General features: G+C 47.4%; 1 protein-coding gene across 4 annotated transcripts in view; it reads right to left on the bottom strand.

Annotated features, from left to right (window-relative positions):
* The window catches only part of wdr62 (WD repeat domain 62), a 68,648-nt gene that overhangs the window by 35,128 nt on the left and 10,117 nt on the right, over window positions 1–23,403 (bottom strand). For all 4 annotated transcript variants that reach the window (XM_031795351.1, XM_031795353.1, XM_031795352.1 and 1 more), the window contains exons 5-14: window positions 21,466–21,636; window positions 20,364–20,501; window positions 20,059–20,241; window positions 11,887–12,047; window positions 10,608–10,797; window positions 5,352–5,495; window positions 5,048–5,211; window positions 4,854–4,945; window positions 4,099–4,224; window positions 2,768–2,838 (exon numbers count right to left, since the gene is read on the bottom strand). In XM_031795351.1, the coding sequence (XP_031651211.1) occupies window positions 2,768–2,838; window positions 4,099–4,224; window positions 4,854–4,945; window positions 5,048–5,211; window positions 5,352–5,495; window positions 10,608–10,797; window positions 11,887–12,047; window positions 20,059–20,241; window positions 20,364–20,501; window positions 21,466–21,636 (1,440 nt within the window). The remainder of the gene's footprint in view (window positions 1–2,767; window positions 2,839–4,098; window positions 4,225–4,853; window positions 4,946–5,047; window positions 5,212–5,351; window positions 5,496–10,607; window positions 10,798–11,886; window positions 12,048–20,058; window positions 20,242–20,363; window positions 20,502–21,465; window positions 21,637–23,403) is intronic.

The raw sequence follows: 23,403 nt of genomic DNA, 5'->3' as shown, positions 1-23,403 counted from the left end.
CCATTCAGACTATACATAGAGGGGTATATGACCATTCAGACTATACATAGAGGGGTATATGACCATTCAGACTATACATAGAGGGGTATATGACCATTCAGACTATATATAGAGGGGTATATGACCATTCAGACTATATATAGAGGGGTATATGACCATTCAGACTATATATTATACAGAGAGGATAGAGAGTAAATAGAGAGGGTATATATTCTATAGAGAGGGTAGAGGGTAAATAGAGAGGGTATATATTCTATAGAGAGGGTAGAGGGTAAATAGAGATGGTATATATTATATAGAGAGGATAGAGGGTAAATAGAGAGGGTATATATTATATAGAGAGGATAGAGGGTAAATAGAGAGGGTATATATTATATAGAGAGGATAGAGAGTAAATAGAGAGGGTATATATTCTATAGAGAGGGTAAATAGAGAGGGTATATATTATATAGAGAGGATAGAGAGTAAATAGAGAGGGTATATATTATATAGAGATGGTAGAGGGTAAATAGAGAGGGTATATATTATATAGAGAGGATAGAGGGTAAATAGAGAGGGTATATATTCTATAGAGAGGATAGAGAGGGTATATATTCTATAGAGATGGTAGAGGGTAAATAGAGAGGGTATATATTCTATAGAGAGGGTAGAGGGTAAATAGAGAGGGTATATATTCTATAGAGAGGGTAGAGGGTAAATAGAGAGGGTATATATTCTATAGAGAGGGTAGAGGGTAAATAGAGATGGTATATATTATATAGAGAGGATAGAGGGTAAATAGAGAGGGTATATATTATATAGAGAGGATAGAGGGTAAATAGAGAGGGTATATATTATATAGAGAGGATAGAGAGTAAATAGAGAGGGTATATATTCTATAGAGAGGGTAAATAGAGAGGGTATATATTATATAGAGAGGATAGAGAGTAAATAGAGAGGGTATATAGTATATAGAGATGGTAGAGGGTAAATAGAGAGGGTATATATTATATAGAGAGGATAGAGGGTAAATAGAGAGGGTATATATTCTATAGAGAGGATAGAGAGGGTATATATTCTATAGAGATGGTAGAGGGTAAATAGAGAGGGTATATATTATATAGAGAGGATAGAGGGTAAATAGAGGATATATACACTGCTCAAAAAATAAAGGGAACACTAAAAATAAAGGGAACACTAAAAATAAAGGGAACACCAAAATAACACATCCTATGAATGTAATATTCTTATTAAATACTTTTTTCTTTACATAGTTGAATGTGCTGACAACAAAATCACACAAAAATTATCAATGGAAATCAAATTAATCAACCCTTGGAGGTCTGGATTTGGAGTCGCACTCAAAATTAAAGTGGAAAACCACACTACAGGCTGATCCAACTTTGATGTAATGTCCTTAAAACAAGTCAAAATTAGGCTCAGTAGTGTGTGTGGCCTCCACGTGCCTGTATGACCTCCCTACAATGCCTGGGCATGCTCCTGATGAGGTGGCGGATGGTCTCCTGAGGGATCTCCTCCCAGACCTGGACTGGAGCGAGACATGATGTCCCAGATGTGCTCAATTGGATTCAGGTCTGGGGAACGGGAGGGCCAGTCCATAGCATCAATGCCTTCCTCTTGCAGGAACTGCTGACACACTCCAGCCACATGAGGTCTAGCATTGTCTTGCATTAGGAGGAACCTAGGGCCAACCGCACCAGCATATGGTCTCACAAGGGGTCTGAGGATCTCATCTCGGTACCTAATGGCAGTCAGGCTACCTCTGGCGAGCACATGGAGGGCTGTGCGGCCCCCCAAAGAAATGCCACCCCACACCATGACTGACCCACCGCAAAACCGGTCATGCTGGAGGATGTTTCAGGCAGCAGAACATTCTCCACGGCGTCTCCAGACTCTGTCACGTCTGTCACATGTGCCAGTGGCGAATTTGCCAATCTTGGTGTTCTCTGGCAAATGCCAAACGTCCTGCACGGTGTTGGGATGTAAGCACAACCCCCAGCTGTGGACGTCGGGCCCTCATACCACCCTCATGGAGTCTGTTTCTGACCGTTTGAGCAGACACATGCACATTTGTGGCCTGCTGGACGTCATTTTGCAGGGCTCTGGCAGTGCTCCTCCTGCTCCTCCTTGCACAAAGGCGGAGGTAGCGGTCCTGCTGCTGGGTTGTTGCCCTCCTACGGCTTCCTCCACGTCTCCTGATGTACTGGCCTGTCTCCTGGTAGCGCCTCCATGCTCTGGACGCTACGCTGACAGACACAGCAAACCTTCTTGCCACAGCTCGCATTGATGTTCCATCCTGGATAAACTGCACTACCTGAGCCACTTGTGTGGGTTGTAGACTCCATCTCATGCTACCACTAGAGTGAAAGCACCGCCAGCATTCAAAAGTGACCAAAACATCAGCCAGGAAGCATAGGAACTGAGAAGTGGTCTGTGGTCACCACCTGCAGAACCACTCCTTTATTGGGGGTGTCTTGCTAATTGCCTATAATTTCCACCTGTTGTCTATTCCATTTGCACAACAGCATGTGAAATGTATTGTCAATCAGTGTTGCTTCCTAAGTGGACAGTTTGATTTCACAGAAGTGTGATTGACTTGGAGTTACATTGTGTTGTTTAAGTGTTCCCTTTATTTTTTTGAGCAGTGTATATTCTATAGAGAGGGAAGAGGGTAAATAGAGAGGATATATATTATATAGAGAGGGTCGAGGGTAAATAGAGAGGATTTTTATTATATAGAGAGGGTCGAGGGTAAATAGAGGTTCACCTGTTCAGCAGTGCGGAAGTAGATACTCTTATCAGCACCACAGCTCACCATAAGGACCTCTGGGCTGACTCCTACAACACACAAAAAAAAACAGGCTGACACAAACCCCTAGTTAGATGTCTCTTCCCCAGCCTCCCCCACCATAGTACATGCACGTTGTCTGTTTCGTCTCCTTCTCGTACGGTGTGTGTGTGTGTTGTCTGTGTGTGTTTGTGTGTGTGTGTTAGGGCTGCAGGTAGCCTAGCAGTTCGAGCATTGGGTCAGTAACTGAAAGGTCGCTGGTTTGAATACACAAGGCGATAAAGGTGACCAACGTGTCGATGTGCCCTTGAGCAAGGCACTTGACCTTAATTTGCTCTGGGGTGCTGTACTAGTATGGCTGACCCTGGAAACTACACATCACTGTATTTTTGTTTGTGTGTGTGTGTGTTCTTTGTGTGTGTTGTTCTCCGTGTGTGTGTGTGGTGTTCTCCGTGTGTGTGTGTGTGTATTGTTCTCCGTGTGTGTGTGTGTGTGTGTGTGTATGTTGTTCTCCGTGTGTGTGTGTGTGTGTGTATGTTGTTCTCCGTGTGTGTGTGTGTGTGTGTGTATGTTGTTCTCCGTGTGTGTGTGTGTGTGTATGTTGTTCTCCGTGTGTGTGTGTGTGTGTATATGTTGTTCTCCGTGTGTGTGTGTGTGTGTATGTGTTGTTCTCCGTGTGTGTGTGTGTGTGTGTGTGTTGTTCTCCGTGTGTGTGTGTGTGTGTGTGTGTTGTTCTCCGTGTGTGTGTGTGTGTGTGTTGTTCTCCGTGTGTGTGTGTGTGTGTTGTTCTCCGTGTGTGTGTGTGTGTGTTGTTCTCCGTGTGTGTGTGTGTGTGTTGTTCTCCGTGTGTGTGTGTGTGTGTTGTTCTCCGTGTGTGTGTGTGTTGTTCTCCGTGTGTGTGTGTGTTGTTCTCCGTGTGTGTGTGTGTTGTTCTCCGTGTGTGTGTGTGTTGTTCTCCGTGTGTGTGTGTGTTGTTCTCCGTGTGTGTGTGTGTTGTTCTCCGTGTGTGTGTGTGTTGTTCTCCGTGTGTGTGTGTGTTGTTCTCCGTGTGTGTGTGTGTTGTTCTCCGTGTGTGTGTGTTGTTCTCCGTGTGTGTGTGTTGTTCTCCGTGTGTGTGTTGTTCTCCGTGTGTGTGTTGTTCTCTGTGTGTGTGTTGTTCTCTGTGTGTGTGTGTGTGTGTGTGTTGTTCTCTGTGTGTGTTGTTCTCCGTGTGTGTGTGTGTGTGTGTTGTTCTCTGTGTGTGTGTGTGTGTGTTGTTCTCTGTGTGTGTGTGTGTGTGTTGTTCTCCGTGTGTGTGTGTGTGTGTGTACCAGTGAACTTGATAGCGGTGATGGAGGCAGAGTGGTCATAGACGGTCTGCTCCAGACTGTAGCTCTTCTCCATGTTGAAGATGTGGATCAGACGGTCTCGACTGGCCGACGCCAGCAGGTGAAGCCCTGAAACAAACACAAGCCACGTTTCCATCCACTGTCATACCGTATATATAAACATAAATGCAGACAGATTGTTACGACATGCAGGATCTTTGTGTTTGTAACATCCCCCCCCCCCTCCTCCACCCCCGGGGGTCAGGAACTCGCCCCAGTCTCCCCGGGGGTCAGGAACTCGCCCCAGTCTCCCCGGGGGTCAGGAACTCGCCCCAGTCTCCCCGGGGGTCAGGAACTCGCCCCAGTCTCCCCGGGGGTCAGGAACTCGCCCCAGTCTCCCCGGGGGTCAGGAACTCGCCCCAGTCTCCCCGGGGGTCAGGAACTCGCCCCAGTCTCCCCGGGGGTCAGGAACTCGCCCCAGTCTCCCCGGGGGTCAGGAACTCGCCCCAGTCTCCCCGGGGGTCAGGAACTCGCCCCAGTCTCCCCGGGGGTCAGGAACTCGCCCCAGTCTCCCCGGGGGTCAGGAACTCGCCCCAGTCTCCCCGGGGGTCAGGAACTCGCCCCAGTCTCCCCGGGGGTCAGGAACTCGCCCCCGTCTCCCCGGGGGTCAGAACTCACCCGTCTCACCGGGGGGTCAGAACTCACCCGTCTCACCGGGGGGTCAGAACTCACCCGTCTCCCCGGGGGTCAGAACTCACCCGTCTCTGCAGGGGAGAACTCCAGACACAGCACCTCAGAGTCGTGGGCTTCAATCTTCTGCAGCTGATCCATGAACTGTAGACCAAATATACTGGACAGGAGAACACATGATATCTTAGTTGATGTTAACTGTGTGTGTGTGTGTGTGTGTGTGTGTGTGTGTGTGTGTGTGTGTGTGTGTGTGTGTACTTACTGTACGTTTCCGTTGCGGTCTCCAGCCGCCAGATGTTGTCCATCAGGACTGATGCCCAGGACTCTGATCCCTGACTTAGCGTCCATCCCGCCCCCCTCTCCTCTCTCCCCATCCGTCTGAAGGTGTTGGGTATCCTCCCCCACGTACACAATCCTCAACAGATCCTGGACCAGCACACAGGCAGACAGACATACAGATAAAACCAGTATGTGTGTAGTCATTTGTAATCCAAGACTCTGAATGAACAATGCCACGACATTGGCAGGTTGGACAGAGGTCCTGGCCTTGTTGCATTGAGACTCACGTGGCTGTAGAGGTTACGCAGGCAGCTGGTTCCCTGCACCAGTCCCGGGTCGCTGTGCCACAGCCGGATGGTGTTGTCTGAAGAGCAGGTGAGGAAAGACCCAGGGGGCAGACAGGAGCGGGACAGATCCATGTCAGGATATGTCTAAATTAAAAACATAAACAAAACAGTAATATGCTAGGAAAGTGATGCGCCATTTTCCAAATCAAATCAAAGTTTATTTGTCACGTGTGCCGAATACAACAGGTGTAGTAGACCTCACAGTGAAATGCTGAATACAACAGGTGTAGTAGACCTGACAGTGAAATGCTGAATACAACAGGTGTAGTAGACCTCACAGTGAAATGCTGAATACAACAGGTGTAGTAGACCTCACAGTGAAATGCTGAATACAACAGGTGTAGTAGACCTCACAGTGAAATGCTGAATACAACAGGTGTAGTAGACCTCACGGTGAAATGCTGAATACAACAGGTGTAGTAGACCTCACGGTGAAATGCTGAATACAACAGGTGTAGTAGACCTCACAGTGAAATGCTGAATACAACAGGTGTAGTAGACCTCACAGTGAAATGCTGAATACAACAGGTGTAGTAGACCTCACAGTGAAATGCTGAATACAACAGGTGTAGTAGACCTCACAGTGAAATGCTGAATACAACAGGTGTAGTAGACCTCACAGTGAAATGCTGAATACAACAGGTGTAGTAGACCTCACAGTGAAATGCTGAATACAACAGGTGTAGTAGACCTCACAGTGAAATGCTGAATACAACAGGTGTAGTAGACCTCACAGTGAAATGCTGAATACAACAGGTGTAGTAGACCTCACAGTGAAATGCTGAATACAACAGGTGTAGTAGACCTCACAGTGAAATGCTGAATACAACAGGTGTAGTAGACCTCACAGTGAAATGCTGAATACAACAGGTGTAGTAGACCTTACAGTGAAATGCTGAATACAACAGGTGTAGTAGACCTCACAGTGAAATGCTGAATACAACAGGTGTAGTAGACCTCACAGTGAAATGCTGAATACAGGCTCTAACCAAGTGTAAAAAAGGTATTAGGTGAACAATAGGTAGGTAAAGAAATAAAAACAACAGTAAAAAGACAGTGAAACACAGTAGTGAGGTTATATACAGTAGAGGGGCTATATACAGTAGAGAGGCTATATACAGTAGAGGGGCTATATACAGTAGAGGGGCTATATACAGTAGAGGGGCTATATACAGTAGAGGGGCTATATACAGTAGAGAGGCTATATACAGTAGAGAGGCTATATACAGTAGAGGGGCTATATACAGTAGAGGGGCTATATACAGTAGAGGGGCTATATACAGTAGTGAGGCTATATACAGTAGTGAGGCTATATACAGTAGGGGGGCTATATACAGTAGTGAGGCTATATACAGTAGAGGCTATATACAGTAGAGGCTATATACAGTAGAGGCTATATACAGTAGAGGCTATATACAGTAGAGGCTATATACAGTAGAGAGGCTATATACAGTAGAGAGGCTATATACAGTAGAGAGGCTATATACAGTAGTGAGGCTATATACAGTAGAGGCTATATACAGTAGAGGCTATATACAGTAGTGGCTATATACAGTAGTGAGGCTACATACAGTAGAGGCTACATACAGTAGAGAGGCTATATACAGTAGAGGCTACATACAGTAGAGAGGCTATATACAGTAGTGAGGCTATATACAGTAGAGAGGCTATATACAGTAGTGAGGCTATATACAGTAGAGAGGCTATATACAGTAGAGAGGCTATATACAGTAGAGAGGCTATATACAGTAGAGAGGCTATATACAGTAGAGAGGCTATATACAGTAGTGAGGCTATATACAGTAGTGAGACTATATACAGTAGAGAGGCTATATACAGTAGAGAGGCTATATACAGTAGAGAGGCTATATACAGTAGAGAGGCTATATACAGTAGAGAGGCTACATACAGTAGAGGGGCTATATACAGTAGAGGGGCTATATACAGTAGAGGGGCTATATACAGTAGAGGGGCTATATACAGTAGTGAGGCTATATACAGTAGTGAGGCTATATACAGTAGTGAGGCTATATACAGTAGTGAGGGGCTATACAGTAGAGGGGCTATATACAGTAGAGGGGCTATATACAGTAGAGGGGCTATATACAGTAGAGGGGGGCTATATACAGTAGAGGGGGGCTATATACAGTAGAGGGGGGCTATATACAGTAGAGGGGGGCTATATACAGTAGAGGGGGGCTATATACAGTAGAGGGGGGCTATATACAGTAGAGGGGGGCTATATACAGTAGAGGGGGGCTATATACAGTAGAGGGGGGCTATATACAGTAGAGGGGGGCTATATACAGTAGAGGGGGGCTATATACAGTAGAGGGGGGCTATATACAGTAGAGGGGGGCTATATACAGTAGAGGGGGGCTATATACAGTAGAGGGGGCTATATACAGTAGAGGAGAGGGGGGCTATATACAGTAGAGGGGGGCTATATACAGTAGAGGGGGGCTATATACAGTAGAGGCTATATACAGTAGAGAGGCTACATACAGCAGAGGCTACATAGAGCAGAGGCTACATAGAGCAGAGGCTACATAGAGCAGAGGCTACATAGAGCAGAGGCTACATACAGCAGAGGCTACATACAGTAGAGAGGTTATATACAAGAGAGGTTACATACAAGAGAGGCTACATACAGTAGAGGCTACATACAGTAGAGGCTACATACAGTAGAGAGGCTACATACAGTAGAGAGGCTACATACAGTAGAGAGGCTACATACAGTAGAGGCTATATACAGTAGAGGCTATATAGAGTAGAGGCTATATACAGTAGAGGCTATATACAGTAGAGGCTATATGCAGTAGAGGCTATATACAGTAGAGGCTATATACAGTAGAGGTTATATACAGTAGAGGCTACATACAGTAGAGAGGCTACATACAGTAGAGGCTACATACAGTAGAGGGGGGCTATATACAGTAGAGGGGGGCTATATACAGTAGAGGGGGGCTATATACAGTAGAGGCTATATACAGTAGAGGCTATATACAGTAGAGAGGCTACATACAGCAGAGGCTACATACAGCAGAGGCTACATACAGTAGAGAGGTTATATACAAGAGAGGTTACATACAAGAGAGGCTACATACAGTAGAGGCTACATACAGTAGAGGCTACATACAGTAGAGAGGCTACATACAGTAGAGAGGCTACATACAGTAGAGAGGCTACATACAGTAGAGAGGCTACATACAGTAGAGGCTATATACAGTAGAGGCTATATAGAGTAGAGGCTATATACAGTAGAGGCTATATACAGTAGAGGCTATATGCAGTAGAGGCTATATACAGTAGAGGCTATATACAGTAGAGGTTATATACAGTAGAGGCGACATACAGTAGAGAGGCTACATACAGTAGAGGCTACATACAGTAGAGGCTACATACAGTAGATGCTACATACAGTAGAGGCTACATACAGTAGAGGCTACATACAGTAGAGAGGCTACATACAGTAGAGAGGCTACATACAGTAGAGGCTACATACAGTAGAGGCTACATACAGTAGAGGCTACATACAGTAGAGGCTACATAGAGCAGAGAGGCTACATACAGTAGGGGCTACATACAGTAGAGGCTACATACAGTAGAGGCTACATACAGTAGAGGCTACATACAGTAGAGAGGCTACATACAGTAGAGAGGCTACATACAGTAGAGGCTACATACAGTAGAGGCTACATACAGTAGAGGCTACATACAGTAGAGGCTACATACAGTAGAGGCTACATACAGTAGAGGCTACATAGAGCAGAGAGGCTACATACAGTAGAGGCTACATACAGTAGAGGCTACATACAGTAGAGGCTACATACAGTAGAGGCTACATACAGTAGAGGCTACATACAGTAGAGGCTACATACAGTAGAGGCTACATAGAGCAGAGAGGCTACATACAGTAGGGGCTACATACAGTAGAGAGGCTACATACAGTAGAGGCTACATACAGTAGAGAGGCTACATACAGTAGAGGCTACATACAGTAGAGGCTATATACAGTAGAGGCTACATACAGTAGAGGCTACATACAGTAGAGGCTACATACAGTAGAGGCTACATACAGTAGAGGCTACATAGAGCAGAGAGGCTACATACAGTAGGGGCTACATACAGTAGAGAGGCTACATACAGTAGAGGCTACATACAGTAGAGGCTACATACAGTAGAGAGGCTACATACAGTAGAGAGGCTACATACAGTAGAGAGGCTACATACAGTAGAGAGGCTACATACAGTAGAGAGGCTACATACAGTAGAGAGGCTACATACAGTAGAGAGGCTACATACAGTAGAGGCTACATACAGTAGAGGCTACATACAGTAGAGGCTACATACAGTAGAGGCTACATACAGTAGAGAGGCTACATACAGTAGAGGCTACATACAGTAGAGGCTACATACAGTAGAGGCTACATAGAGCAGAGAGGCTACATACAGTAGGGGCTACATACAGTAGAGGCTACATACAGTAGAGGCTACATACAGTAGAGGCTACATACAGTAGAGGCTACATACAGTAGAGGCTACATACAGTAGAGAGGCTACATACAGTAGAGAGGCTACATACAGTAGAGAGGCTACATACAGTAGAGGCTACATACAGTAGAGAGGCTACATACAGTAGAGAGGCTACATACAGTAGAGGCTACATACAGTAGAGGCTACATACAGTAGAGGCTACATACAGTAGAGAGGCTACATACAGTAGAGGCTACATACAGTAGAGGCTACATACAGTAGAGGCTACATACAGTAGAGGCTACATACAGTAGAGAGGCTACATAACAGTAGAGAGGCTACATAACAGTAGAGAGGCTACATACAGTAGAGGCTACATACAGTAGAGAGGCTACATAACAGTAGAGAGGCTACATACAGTAGAGATGCTATATACAGTAGAGGCTACATACAGTAGAGAGGCTACATAACAGTAGAGAGGCTACATAACAGTAGAGAGGCTACATAACAGTAGAGAGGCTACATACAGTAGAGGCTACATAACAGTAGAGAGGCTACATAACAGTAGAGAGGCTACATACAGTAGAGGCTACATAACAGTAGAGAGGCTACATAACAGTAGAGAGGCTATAATTGTCTCCATCCATATGATACAGAAAACACCTGTATTGAAGCTGAGAAATGCCTGAGTATCAACAAAGACAGCACATACACACACACCTCTAGACTCCAGACACAGCCGCTGTGGTAGAGGGCAGAGTAGACCTTCCCTACATTCTTGATGTCACGGACGTCCCAGACATACACGCTGTGATCGTTGTACACACAGGTCAGGTGACGGGTTACAGGGTCAAAGGTCAAGGCTAGGGTGTCTGGGTATTCTGCCTTGGGGTCGGCAACAAAAAGATGCCTGTAAGGAGTCAGGAGAAATCAGGGAGAAAAAAAACCAAAGGACAATACATTATTCTAATACAATCTAAAAAGCAGACTAATATCATCATCATCATCATATCATCATGTCCAGACACCGGGACTGCTGTTCTAAGAGCCAATGTAGGCATGATCCGAAAAAATGTGGTCGGAGAAACCGTATGGAAGGTGTCACTGAATTTTGGAGCCTCCGGGCGCATGCCAATGTCAAATTGAGCTCTGTACCTCATGGCTCTGAGCCTCGCAAACGTTTTAACAAGGTCGAGGGCTCCGTATAGCTCCGCAGCGACATGATTGGTTGATGGTAGGTGGAGGGCAGGGAGGTCCTGTATAAACACCAACTCACTTCCTTGACAACTGCCCTGCGCAAAAAAGTATGAATGTCCAGACTTCGGCAGAGGCCGAATCGCCGTAAATTCGGACGTTGGATTGACCATGCAGGGCTTTTCATTCTTCACTGACTCCAGGCACTGAAGCATCCACTGGTCATACGACTGACTATAGAGTGCAGAGCTTCAGTTTCCGGATTCACCCGATCGTCAACTCATGTCTGTGTTTCATCTGTAATGAGGAGTATCACTGGGACTAATGTCTCTTCCTGTCTGGTCTGTAATGAGGAGTATCACTGGGACTAATGTCTCTTCCTGTCTGGTATGTAATGAGGAGTTTCACTGGGACTAATGTCTCTTCCTGTCTGATCTGTAATGAGGAGTATCACTGGGACTAATGTCTCTTCCTGTCTGATCTGTAATGAGGAGTATCACTGGGACTAATGTCTCTTCCTGTCTGATCTATAATGAGGAGTATCACTGGGACTAATGTCTCTTCCTGTCTGGTCTGTAATGAGGAGTATCACTGGGACTAATGTCTCTTCCTGTCTGATCTGTAATGAGGAGTATCACTGGGACTAATGTCTCTTCCTGTCTGTGTTTCATCTGTAACGTGTGTCACTTGAGCATCTCTGTTAACCTCCGTCAGTCCCTCTTTCTGTGTGACGCATCATTTACATTTTTTTAAAAACATGCATGTAATGTCCTGCAACCACATGACCAATCAGACAATACTTCACCCTGGCTGAAGGCCCTGTGTGATGTCCACTCCCAGGCAGTGTGGCCGGTGCAGGGTGGTGATGTAATGAAGGTTCTGGGGGCTGAAGAGTCGGACGGTACCATCTGCACAGCCACAGAAGATAAATACTTCGTTCACCGACAGACAGCGAGCAGAGGTGGTCTGGAGAGAGAGAGAGACAGAGAGAGACAGACAGAGACAGAGAGAAGATGGTTAAGACCAGCGGTTCCCAAAAATAGGGGTCGCAAACCCATGTGGGGTCACTTGATATGAAAATGGGGTCATGGGAGTTTCCAAATCCTGGGGAAAAAGCACCACACACATACAGTCCATTCAGAATGTATTCAGACCCCAGCCCTTTTCCCACATTTTGTTACATTACAGCCTTAGTCTAAAAAATTTATTAAATTATTGTTTCCCCTCATCTACAGACAATATGCAATAATGACAAAGCAAAAACAGGTTAAGACATTTTTGCTATTTTAATTTTTAATTACAGAAATACCTTATTTACATAAGTATTTAGACTCTTTGCTATGAGACTCCAAATTGAGCTCCGGTGCATCCTGTTTCCATTGATCATCTTTGAGATGTTTCTTCAACTTGATTGGAGTCCACCTGTGGTAAATTTAATTGATTGGACATGATATGGAAAGGCACACACCTGTCTATATAAGGTCCCACGGTTGACAGTGCATGTCAGAGCTAAAACCAAGCCATGAGGTTGAAGGAATTGTCCGTAATATTCTATGAATGCCAAGTGTCACATCTGGAGGAAACCAGGCAACGCTCATCATCTGACCAATACCATCCCTACGGCAAAGCATGGTGGTGGCAGCATCATGCTGTGGGGATGTTTTTCAGTGGCAGGGACTGGGAGACTACGTAGTCAGGATCGAGGGAAAGGCTCTCAGACTGGGGCGAAGGTTTTACCATCCAACAGGACAACGATCCTAAACACAAAGCCAAGACAACGCAGGAGTGGCTTCGGGACAAGTCTCTGAATGTCCTTGAGTGGCCCAGCCAGAGCCCGATCCAACATCTCTCCAGAGATCTGAAAATATCTGCGCAGCTACGCTCCCTATCCAACCTGACAGAGCTTGAGAGGATCTGCAGAGAAGAATGCGAGAAACTCCCCAAATACAGGTGTGCCAAGCTTGTAGTGTCATACCCAAGAAGACTCAAGGCTGTCATCGCTGCCAAAGGTGCTTCAACAAAGTACTGAGTATAGGGTCTGAATACGTATTTAAAATGGGATCATTTAAAAAATAAATCATTTGCAAACATGTCTTTAAAAAAATGCGTCAACATTATGGGGTATTGTGACGTCATTATGGGGTATTGTGACGTCATTATGGGGTATTGTGACGTCATTATGGGGTATTGTGACGTCATTATGGGGTATTGTGACGTCATTATGGGGTATTGTGACGTCATTATGGGGTATTGTGACGTCATTATGGGGTATTGTGACGTCGTTATGGGGTATTGTGACGTCGTTATGGGGTATTGTGACGTCGTTATGGGTATTGTGACGTCGTTATGGGGCATTGTGACGTCGTTATGGGGCATTGTGACGTCGTTATGGGGCATTGTGACGTCGTTATGGGGCATTGTGACGTCGTTATGGGGCATTGTGACGTCATTATGGGGCATTGTGACGTCATTATGGGGCATTGTGACGTCATTATGGGGCATTGTGACGTCATTATGGGGCATTGTGACGTCATTATGGGGCATTGTGACGTCATTATGGGGCATTGTGACGTCATTATGGGGCATTGTGACGTCATTATGGGGCATTGTGACGTCATTATGGGGCATTGTGACGTCATTATGGGGCATTGTGACGTCATTATGGGGCATTGTGACGTCATTATGGGGCATTGTGACGTCATTATGGGGCATTGTGACGTCATTATGGGGTATTGTGACGTCATTATGGGGTATTGTGACGTCATTATGGGGTATTGTGACGTCATTATGGGTATTGTGACGTTATTATGGGGTATTGTGTGTAGATTGATGAGGGGGAAAAAACGATTTGATTAATTTTAGAATAAGGCTGTAATGTGACAAAATATGGAAAAAGCCAGGGGGTCTGAATACTTTAGGAATGCACTGTATATAATCTTCGTATCTCTAAATCATTGTAATGTGGTTAACCTTAATCTAAATGAAAATGATTCAAATCTAAAAAAGATCAAATTCAACTGAGAGCGCCCTTAGATCATGAGAAAAGCTATGAAACCACACTACAGCAGAGACCGATATTACCGTCCGCAATTGCTATGGTAGTTATGAATGGGTCTCCCTCTGTGGTGGGACAGGTAGCAGGCCTCTACACTAGTTATGAATGGGTCTCCCTCTGTGGTGGGACAGGTAGCAGGCCTCTACACTAGTTATGAATGGGTCTCCCTCTGTGGTGGGACAGGGGGCAGGCCTCTACACTAGTTATGAATGGGTCTCTATGGTGGGACAGGGGGCAGGCCTCTACACTAGTTATGAATGGGTCTCCCTCTGTGGTGGGACAGGGGGCAGGCCTCTACACTAGTTATGAATGGGTCTCTGTGGTGGGACAGGTAGCAGGCCTCTACACTAGTTATGAATGGGTCTCTATGGTGGGACAGGGGGCAGGCCTCTACACTAGTTATGAATGGGTCTCCCTCTGTGGTGGGACAGGGAGCAGGCCTCTACACTAGTTATGAATGGGTCTCTATGGTGGGACAGGGGGCAGGCCTCTACACTAGTTAGGAATGGGTCTCCCTCTGTGGTGGGACAGGGAGCAGGCCTCTACACTAGTTATGAATGGGTCTCCCTCTGTGGTGGGACAGGGGGCAGGCCTCTACACTAGTTATGAATGAGTCTCCCTCTGTGGTGGGACAGGGGGCAGGCCTCTACACTAGTTATGAATGGGTCTCTATGGTGGGACAGGGGGCAGGCCTCTACACTAGTTATGAATGGGTCTCCCTCTGTGGTGGGACAGGGAGCAGGCCTCTACACTAGTTATGAATGGGTCTCTGTGGTGGGACAGGGAGCAGGCCTCTACACTAGTTATGAATGGGTCTCTATGGTGGGACAGGGAGCAGGCCTCTACACTAGTTATGAATGGGTCTCTATGGTGGGACAGGGAGCAGGCCTCTACACTAGTTATGAATGGGTCTCCCTCTGTGGTGGGACAGGGAGCAGGCCTCTACACTAGTTATGAATGGGTCTCCCTCTGTGGTGGGACAGGGGGCAGGCCTCTACACTAGTTATGAATGGGTCTCCCTCTGTGGATGGGACCGGTGGCAGGCCTCTACACTAGTTATGAATGGGTCTCTATGGTGGGACAGGGGGCAGGCCTCTACACTAGTTATGAATGGGTCTCTATGGTGGGACAGGTAGCAGGCCTCTACACTAGTTATGAATGGGTCTCTATGGTGGGACAGGGGGCAGGCCTCTAGACTAGTTATGAATGGGTCTCTATGGTGGGACAGGGGGCAGGCCTCTAGACTAGTTATGAATGGGTCTCTATGGTGGGACAGGGGGCAGGCCTCTACACTAGTTATGAATGGGTCTCCCTCTGTGGTGGGACAGGGAGCAGGCCTCTACACTAGTTATGAATGGGTCTCCCTCTGTGGTGGGACAGGTAGCAGGCCTCTACACTAGTTATGAATGGGTCTCCCTCTGTGGTGGGACAGGGGGCAGGCCTCTACACTAGTTATGAATGGGTCTCCCTCTGTGGTGGGACAGGTAGCAGGCCTCTACACTAGTTATGAATGGGTCTCCCTCTGTGGTGGGACAGGGGGCAGGCCTCTACACTAGTTATGAATGGGTCTCTGTGGTGGGACAGGTAGCAGGCCTCTACACTAGTTATGAATGGGTCTCTATGGTGGGACAGGGGGCAGGCCTCTACACTAGTTATGAATGGGTCTCTATGGTGGGACAGGGGGCAGGCCTCTACACTAGTTAGGAATGGGTCTCCCTCTGTGGTGGGACAGGGAGCAGGCCTCTACACTAGTTAGGAATGGGTCTCCCTCTGTGGTGGGACAGGGGGCAGGCCTCTACACTAGTTATGAATGGGTCTCCCTCTGTGGTGGGACAGGGGGCAGGCCTCTACACTAGTTATGAATGGGTCTCTATGGTGGGACAGGGGGCAGGCCTCTACACTAGTTATGAATGGGTCTCCCTCTGTGGTGGGACAGGGAGCAGGCCTCTACACTAGTTATGAATGGGTCTCTGTGGTGGGACAGGGAGCAGGCCTCTACACTAGTTATGAATGGGTCTCTATGGTGGGACAGGGAGCAGGCCTCTACACTAGTTATGAATGGGTCTCTATGGTGGGACAGGGAGCAGGCCTCTACACTAGTTATGAATGGGTCTCTATGGTGGGACAGGGAGCAGGCCTCTACACTAGTTATGAATGGGTCTCCCTCTGTGGTGGGACACGGGGCAGGCCTCTACACTAGTTATGAATGGGTCTCCCTCTGTGGTGGGACAGGGGGCAGGCCTCTACACTAGTTATGAATGGGTCTCTGTGGTGGGACAGGGAGCAGGCCTCTACACTAGTTATGAATGGGTCTCCCTCTGTGGTGGGACAGGTAGCAGGCCTCTACACTAGTTATGAATGGGTCTCTATGGTGGGACAGGGAGCAGGCCTCTACACTAGTTATGAATGGGTCTCTATGGTGGGACAGGGAGCAGGCCTCTACACTAGTTATGAATGGGTCTCCCTCTGTGGTGGGACAGGGAGCAGGCCTCTACACTAGTTATGAATGGGTCTCCCTCTGTGGTGGGACACGGGGCAGGCCTCTACACTAGTTATGAATGGGTCTCCCTCTGTGGTGGGACAGGGGGCAGGCCTCTACACTAGTTATGAATGGGTCTCTGTGGTGGGACAGGTAGCAGGCCTCTACACTAGTTATGAATGGGTCTCTATGGTGGGACAGGGGGCAGGCCTCTACACTAGTTATGAATGGGTCTCCCTCTGTGGTGGGACAGGGAGCAGGCCTCTACACTAGTTATGAATGGGTCTCTATGGTGGGACAGGGGGCAGGCCTCTACACTAGTTAGGAATGGGTCTCCCTCTGTGGTGGGACAGGGAGCAGGCCTCTACACTAGTTATGAATGGGTCTCCCTCTGTGGTGGGACAGGGGGCAGGCCTCTACACTAGTTATGAATGGGTCTCCCTCTGTGGATGGGACCGGTGGCAGGCCTCTACACTAGTTATGAATGGGTCTCTATGGTGGGACAGGGGGCAGGCCTCTACACTAGTTATGAATGGGTCTCTATGGTGGGACAGGTAGCAGGCCTCTACACTAGTTATGAATGGGTCTCTATGGTGGGACAGGGGGCAGGCCTCTAGACTAGTTATGAATGGGTCTCTATGGTGGGACAGGGGGCAGGCCTCTACACTAGTTATGAATGGGTCTCCCTCTGTGGTGGGACAGGGGGCAGGCCTCTACACTAGTTATGAATGGGTCTCCCTCTGTGGTGGGACAGGTAGCAGGCCTCTACACTAGTTATGAATGGGTCTCCCTCTGTGGTGGGACAGGGGGCAGGCCTCTACACTAGTTATGAATGGGTCTCTGTGGTGGGACAGGTAGCAGGCCTCTACACTAGTTATGAATGGGTCTCTATGGTGGGACAGGGGGCAGGCCTCTACACTAGTTATGAATGGGTCTCTATGGTGGGACAGGGGGCAGGCCTCTACACTAGTTATGAATGGGTCTCCCTCTGTGGTGGGACAGGGAGCAGGCCTCTACACTAGTTATGAATGGGTCTCTATGGTGGGACAGGGGGCAGGCCTCTACACTAGTTAGGAATGGGTCTCCCTCTGTGGTGGGACAGGGAGCAGGCCTCTACACTAGTTATGAATGGGTCTCCCTCTGTGGTGGGACAGGGGGCAGGCCTCTACACTAGTTATGAATGGGTCTCCCTCTGTGGATGGGACCGGTGGCAGGCCTCTACACTAGTTATGAATGGGTCTCTATGGTGGGGCAGGCCTCTACACTAGTTATGAATGGGTCTCTATGGTGGGACAGGTAGCAGGCCTCTACACTAGTTATGAATGGGTCTCTATGGTGGGACAGGGGGCAGGCCTCTAGACTAGTTATGAATGGGTCTCTATGGTGGGACAGGGGGCAGGCCTCTAGACTAGTTATGAATGGGTCTCTATGGTGGGACAGGGGGCAGGCCTCTACACTAGTTATGAATGGGTCTCCCTCTGTGGTGGGACAGGGAGCAGGCCTCTACACTAGTTATGAATGGGTCTCCCTCTGTGGTGGGACAGGGCGCAGGCCTCTACACTAGTTATGAATGGGTATCTATGGTGGGACAGGGAGCAGGCCTCTACACTAGTTATGAATGGGTCTCCCTCTGTGGTGGGACAGGGGGCAGGCCTCTACACTAGTTATGAATGGGTCTCTGTGGTGGGACAGGGAGCAGGCCTCTACACTAGTTATGAATGGGTCTCCCTCTGTGGTGGGACAGGGAGCAGGCCTCTACACTAGTTATGAATGGGTCTCTATGGTGGGACAGGGGGCAGGCCTCTACACTAGTTATGAATGGGTCTCCCTCTGTGGTGGGACAGGGAGCAGGCCTCTACACTAGTTATGAATGGGTCTCCCTCTGTGGTGGGACAGGGGGCAGGCCTCTACACTAGTTATGAATGGGTCTCTGTGGTGGGACAGGGAGCAGGCCTCTACACTAGTTATGAATGGGTCTCCCTCTGTGGTGGGACAGGGAGCAGGCCTCTACACTAGTTATGAATGGGTCTCCCTCTGTGGTGGGACAGGGGGCAGGCCTCTACACTAGTTATGAATGGGTCTCTATGGTGGGACAGGGGGCAGGCCTCTACACTAGTTATGAATGGGTCTCCCTCTGTGGTGGGACAGGGAGCAGGCCTCTACACTAGTTATGAATGGGTCTCCCTCTGTGGTGGGACAGGGGGCAGGCCTCTACACTAGTTATGAATGAGTCTCTGTGGTGGGACATGGGGCAGGCCTCTACACTAGTTATGAATGGGTCTCTGTGGTGGGACAGGGAGCAGGCCTCTACACTAGTTATGAATGGGTCTCTATGGTGGGACAGGGAGCATCGAGTGTTGAAAATATGTTTTCATTTCACACCGAAGGCTTGGTGGTTATCGAGTGTTGAAAATATGTGTTCATTTCACAGAGGCTTGGTGGTTATCGAGTGTTGAAAATATGTTTTTGCATTAAGAGGAGCTGTTGTCCTTACCAAGCATGCAGAACAAATACAAAAACATTGTACAGATGTGTGACCGTATCAGGTGGATTGAGAGGAAATAATTTTACATTTTAAAAAAAGGCGAACCATGCCACCTTCCCTCGGCTGCTCTATCAGAAAACAGCATCAGAAAGTGTCTGACACCAGTGCTGCCTGTTCACCTCCAACGCTCGGCAGAGCACGTCGGGACCTGCTTCCCAAATCACGTTGGACTGTGATCCTGGCTCAGTCGAAATCAAACAGCTGATTGAGCTGACACGTGACCCGAATGCTGCATTCACGGGTCACTAGGGAGGAGTTTAGGTTCCTAGATCAAAAAAGTGAACACCCTGCCGTCTCCCTCGTAGCATTAATACCGCGTTCAAAACAACTGGAAACAGGGTGGAATGAGCTATGACCAGGAAAAATCTATTTGAACAATCATCCAACCTCTTTCTAGAGCTCCGACTTCCTGCCCTGAAGATCACCTAAGTCATGATGTGACCTCGTGTATTTTTCCAGAGTTTCCTAGTTGTCTTGAAAGCACCATAAAACTCATGGTACAATTCTCTCTAGCTCTGATCTGTGTGAAGCTGGATTCAGTGGTCTCGTCTGCATTAAAACCAAATATCCAGCCAGGTTAGATGTGACAGCAGGGACCAGGCCTCCTGACTTCGAGACACATCAAGCAACACCCATCTCATTAGTGGTGGTGAGATAAGAGACATAACAGACCGTCATCATAGCCCCCATGTTAAAAGTATGTGATGGTGAGTTGAGAAGACAAATCAGAAATACTGTTGCAATGTTTTTTTAATTAATTGACTGCCCCCCCCAAAAAACAAGTTATCATCGGCTGTTCGTTTTTATTTATTTTTTAACCTGGTTGGTGTTGCGAGAATTTTCAGATATCAAAATAGGGACAGCGAGAGGTTCAGGGGTCAGTTAGGGCCATACTGACCTTGAGGTCCACCCAGGCGTCAAGCATCCTCCTGTTGTTGAACTGACACAGCAAGCCAGAGGAAGTGATGCAATAGGTGCTGCTGGCCATGTTGCCCCGCCCACACGACAGACCACAGAACATGCTGTTCCTCTGTTCCCCTAGCAATCCTGATCGGCCAATCAGAGGCACCGTGCTGTTCACCTGGGGGAGGAGCCATAGTAAACATCCAGAATCAACCCATTTACTCATATACATGGATGGAGTATAAACAATATGGCATATAAAATACTTAATAATAATAATAATAATAACAATGTCCTGACCCGTCTCTCTTTAGAGGCGTCGAGGTACCAGAACTTGACGTGTCGGTTTCCTGCCGTGACGAAGTAGCTGTTGTCTTCAGAGAAGGAGACGGACAGAACTCTGCTAGACACCTTGTTGGACGCGATCACCGTCCCCTTCTACAAAAACACACAGTACAAGAGGGTTTACAAAATCATGGCAGTTTCACAGAGCTCGGGTTATTTTAAGTAACGCAGGGATTTCTGTGGCCTCTAGTTGACGGCCTTTGACCAGACTGCTGTCAGAACTGATAACAGATTGCAGGATGTTGTTGTTGTTGCGAAGAACATTTGGACTATCATTATCATCAGTCAGTCTGGACACCCTTCAACAAGTTAGCAGACAGATCAAATGACAGGACATAAAAGTACAGACTCTGGGATTCCCTGCCCCCTCCCAAGAAGCCTAGCCATACCTTAACCCCAGTACTATCCTCCAGGCTGAAGCCCAGCCATACCTTAACCCCCAGTACTATCCTCCAGGCTGAAGACACAGCCCAGCCATACCTTAACCCCAGTACTATCCTCCAGGCTGAAGCCCAGCCATACCTTAACCCCAGTACTATCCTCCAGGCTGAAGCCCAGCCATACCTTAACCCCCAGTACTATCCTCCAGGCTGAAGACACAGCCCAGCCATACCTTAACCCCAGTACTATCCTCCAGGCTGAAGCCCAGCCATACCTTAACCCCCAGTACTATCCTCCAGGCTGAAGACACAGCCCAGCCATACCTTAACCCCAGTACTATCCTCCAGGCTGAAGCCCAGCCATACCTTAACCCCAGTACTATCCCCCAGGCTGAAGCCATAGCCCAGCCATACCTTAACCCCAGTACTATCCTCCAGGCTGAAGACACAGCCATACCTTAACCCCCAGTACTATCCTCCAGGCTGAAGCCCAGCCATACCTTAACCCCAGTACTATCCAGCCAGCAGAGTAGACATCCTGGGAATCCAAATTTCAGCAGTTGCCTGGTGCAATGGAACCAATGTAGTGGATAGGAAAAGTGCAACTCTACACCTCTGGCACTTAACAGGCTAACGTCTCTGAAAGAAAAACAAACAAACCCATGTCTTTAACTTACCCTCCACTCCCAGACGCTGACGGTCATATCGTGCTGGTAGCCTACGGACACGATGTAGCTGCTGTTGGTTGAGAAGGCCACACAGGCCACCCCGTACTTATGGCACTGTACCTCTGCCACCTGGGCCTGCTCGGCCACGTCCCAAACCCGCACACAGGGCATGTGACCACTCTGCAGAGACAGAACCATCCAGTCAATGATTTGAGCAGAAACAAAAAGGAGAGCCAGAGCCCCGGGGGGGGGGGAGCTGCATGCCATGGCAGTTGGGCTGACAGTTCGAGTTGAAACCAGAGCATTAGAGAAACTGTTGAGTCAGCGCTGTGGCAACAATTAACCTCCAAAATAAGAAAATGTAAAGTTGTGTCAACATTGGGTGTTAAAAGCGTTGGGCCAGTGAGCAAACGTTTGCTGGTTCAAATCCCCGAGCCGACTAGGTGAAAAACCTGTCGATGTGCCCTTGTGCAAGGCACTTAACCCTAATTGCTCCTGTTAGTCGCTCTGGATAAGAGCGTCTGCTAATTTATAAACATAATCAAATTAAATGGTTTATGCTTATCATTTCCTGTACATTGGTCTATATAACTCACATTTCATCATAAATGTCCCTCCTCCTCTCAGAACCAATGACAATATAGTTCACAAGTCTTCTCCTTCATTGCCTGCCACCTGTTATACAATCTACTACAAGCCCCAGGTTTCTCCCCTCCCTGGGTGGGGAGACTTCCTTCCCTGTTATCAGTTCCACAGTGGTCACAAGTTGTCTGCCACAGTTCCTTGCCTGCCAACAGTCCCTCTTTCTTATGGACAAACATTATTTATCATTACACAGAGACAGCTTGTCTCTGACACAGAGACTTTGGCGCTAACATTAGTAATGCTAGTTAGCTAAGTAACTAAACCGGCTGCATCTGAAAATAAAGTGTTTCCACTGATATAACAAATTCAGCCCCCTATCCCCACAACCCCTCTTTTTACACTGCTGCTACTCTGTTTATCATATATGCAGTCACTAACTACACATTCATGTACATACTACCTCAATTGGGCCGACCAACCAGTGCTCCCGCACATTGGCTAACCGTGTCCCATCCACCAACTCCACTTTTACAATACTGCTACCCTATATGCATATATAATGAACAGTCACTTTAAACATATCTACATGTACATACTACCTCAATCAGCCTGACTAACAGGTGTCTGTATGTAGCCTCTCTACTGTATATAGCCTCTCTACTGTATATAGCCTCTCTACTGTATATACTACCTCAATCAGCCTGACTAACAGGTGTCTGTATGTAGCCTCTCTACTGTATATAGCCTCTCTACATGTACATACTACCTCAATCAGCCTGACTAACAGGTGTCTGTATGTAGCCTCGCTACTGTATATAGCCTCTCTACTGTATATAGCCTCTCTACTGTATATAGCCTCTCTACTGTATATAGCCTCTCTACTGTATATACTACCTCAATCAGCCTGACTAACAGGTGTCTGTATATAGCCTCTCTACTGTATATAGCCTCTCTACTGTATATACTACCTCAATCAGCCTGACTAACAGGTGTCTGTATGTAGCCTCTCTACTGTATATAGCCTCTCTACTGTACATACTACCTCAATCAGCCTGACTAACAGGTGTCTGTATGTAGCCTCTCTACTGTATATAGCCTCTCTACTGTACATACTACCTCAATCAGCCTGACTAACAGGTGTCTGTATATAGCCTCTCTACTGTATATAGCCTCTCTACTGTACATACTACCTCAATCAGCCTGACTAACAGGTGTCTGTATGTAGCCTCTCTACTGTATATACTACCTCAATCAGCCTGACTAACAGGTGTCTGTATGTAGCCTCTCTATTGTATATAGCCTCTCTACTGTATATACTACCTCAATCAGCCTGACTAACAGGTGTCTGTATGTAGCCTCTCT

Source organism: Oncorhynchus kisutch, linkage group LG18 (genome assembly GCF_002021735.2).
Source record: "Oncorhynchus kisutch isolate 150728-3 linkage group LG18, Okis_V2, whole genome shotgun sequence".
NCBI lineage: Eukaryota > Metazoa > Chordata > Actinopteri > Salmoniformes > Salmonidae > Oncorhynchus > Oncorhynchus kisutch.
This window is presented reverse-complemented; position numbering and strand designations above follow the sequence as displayed.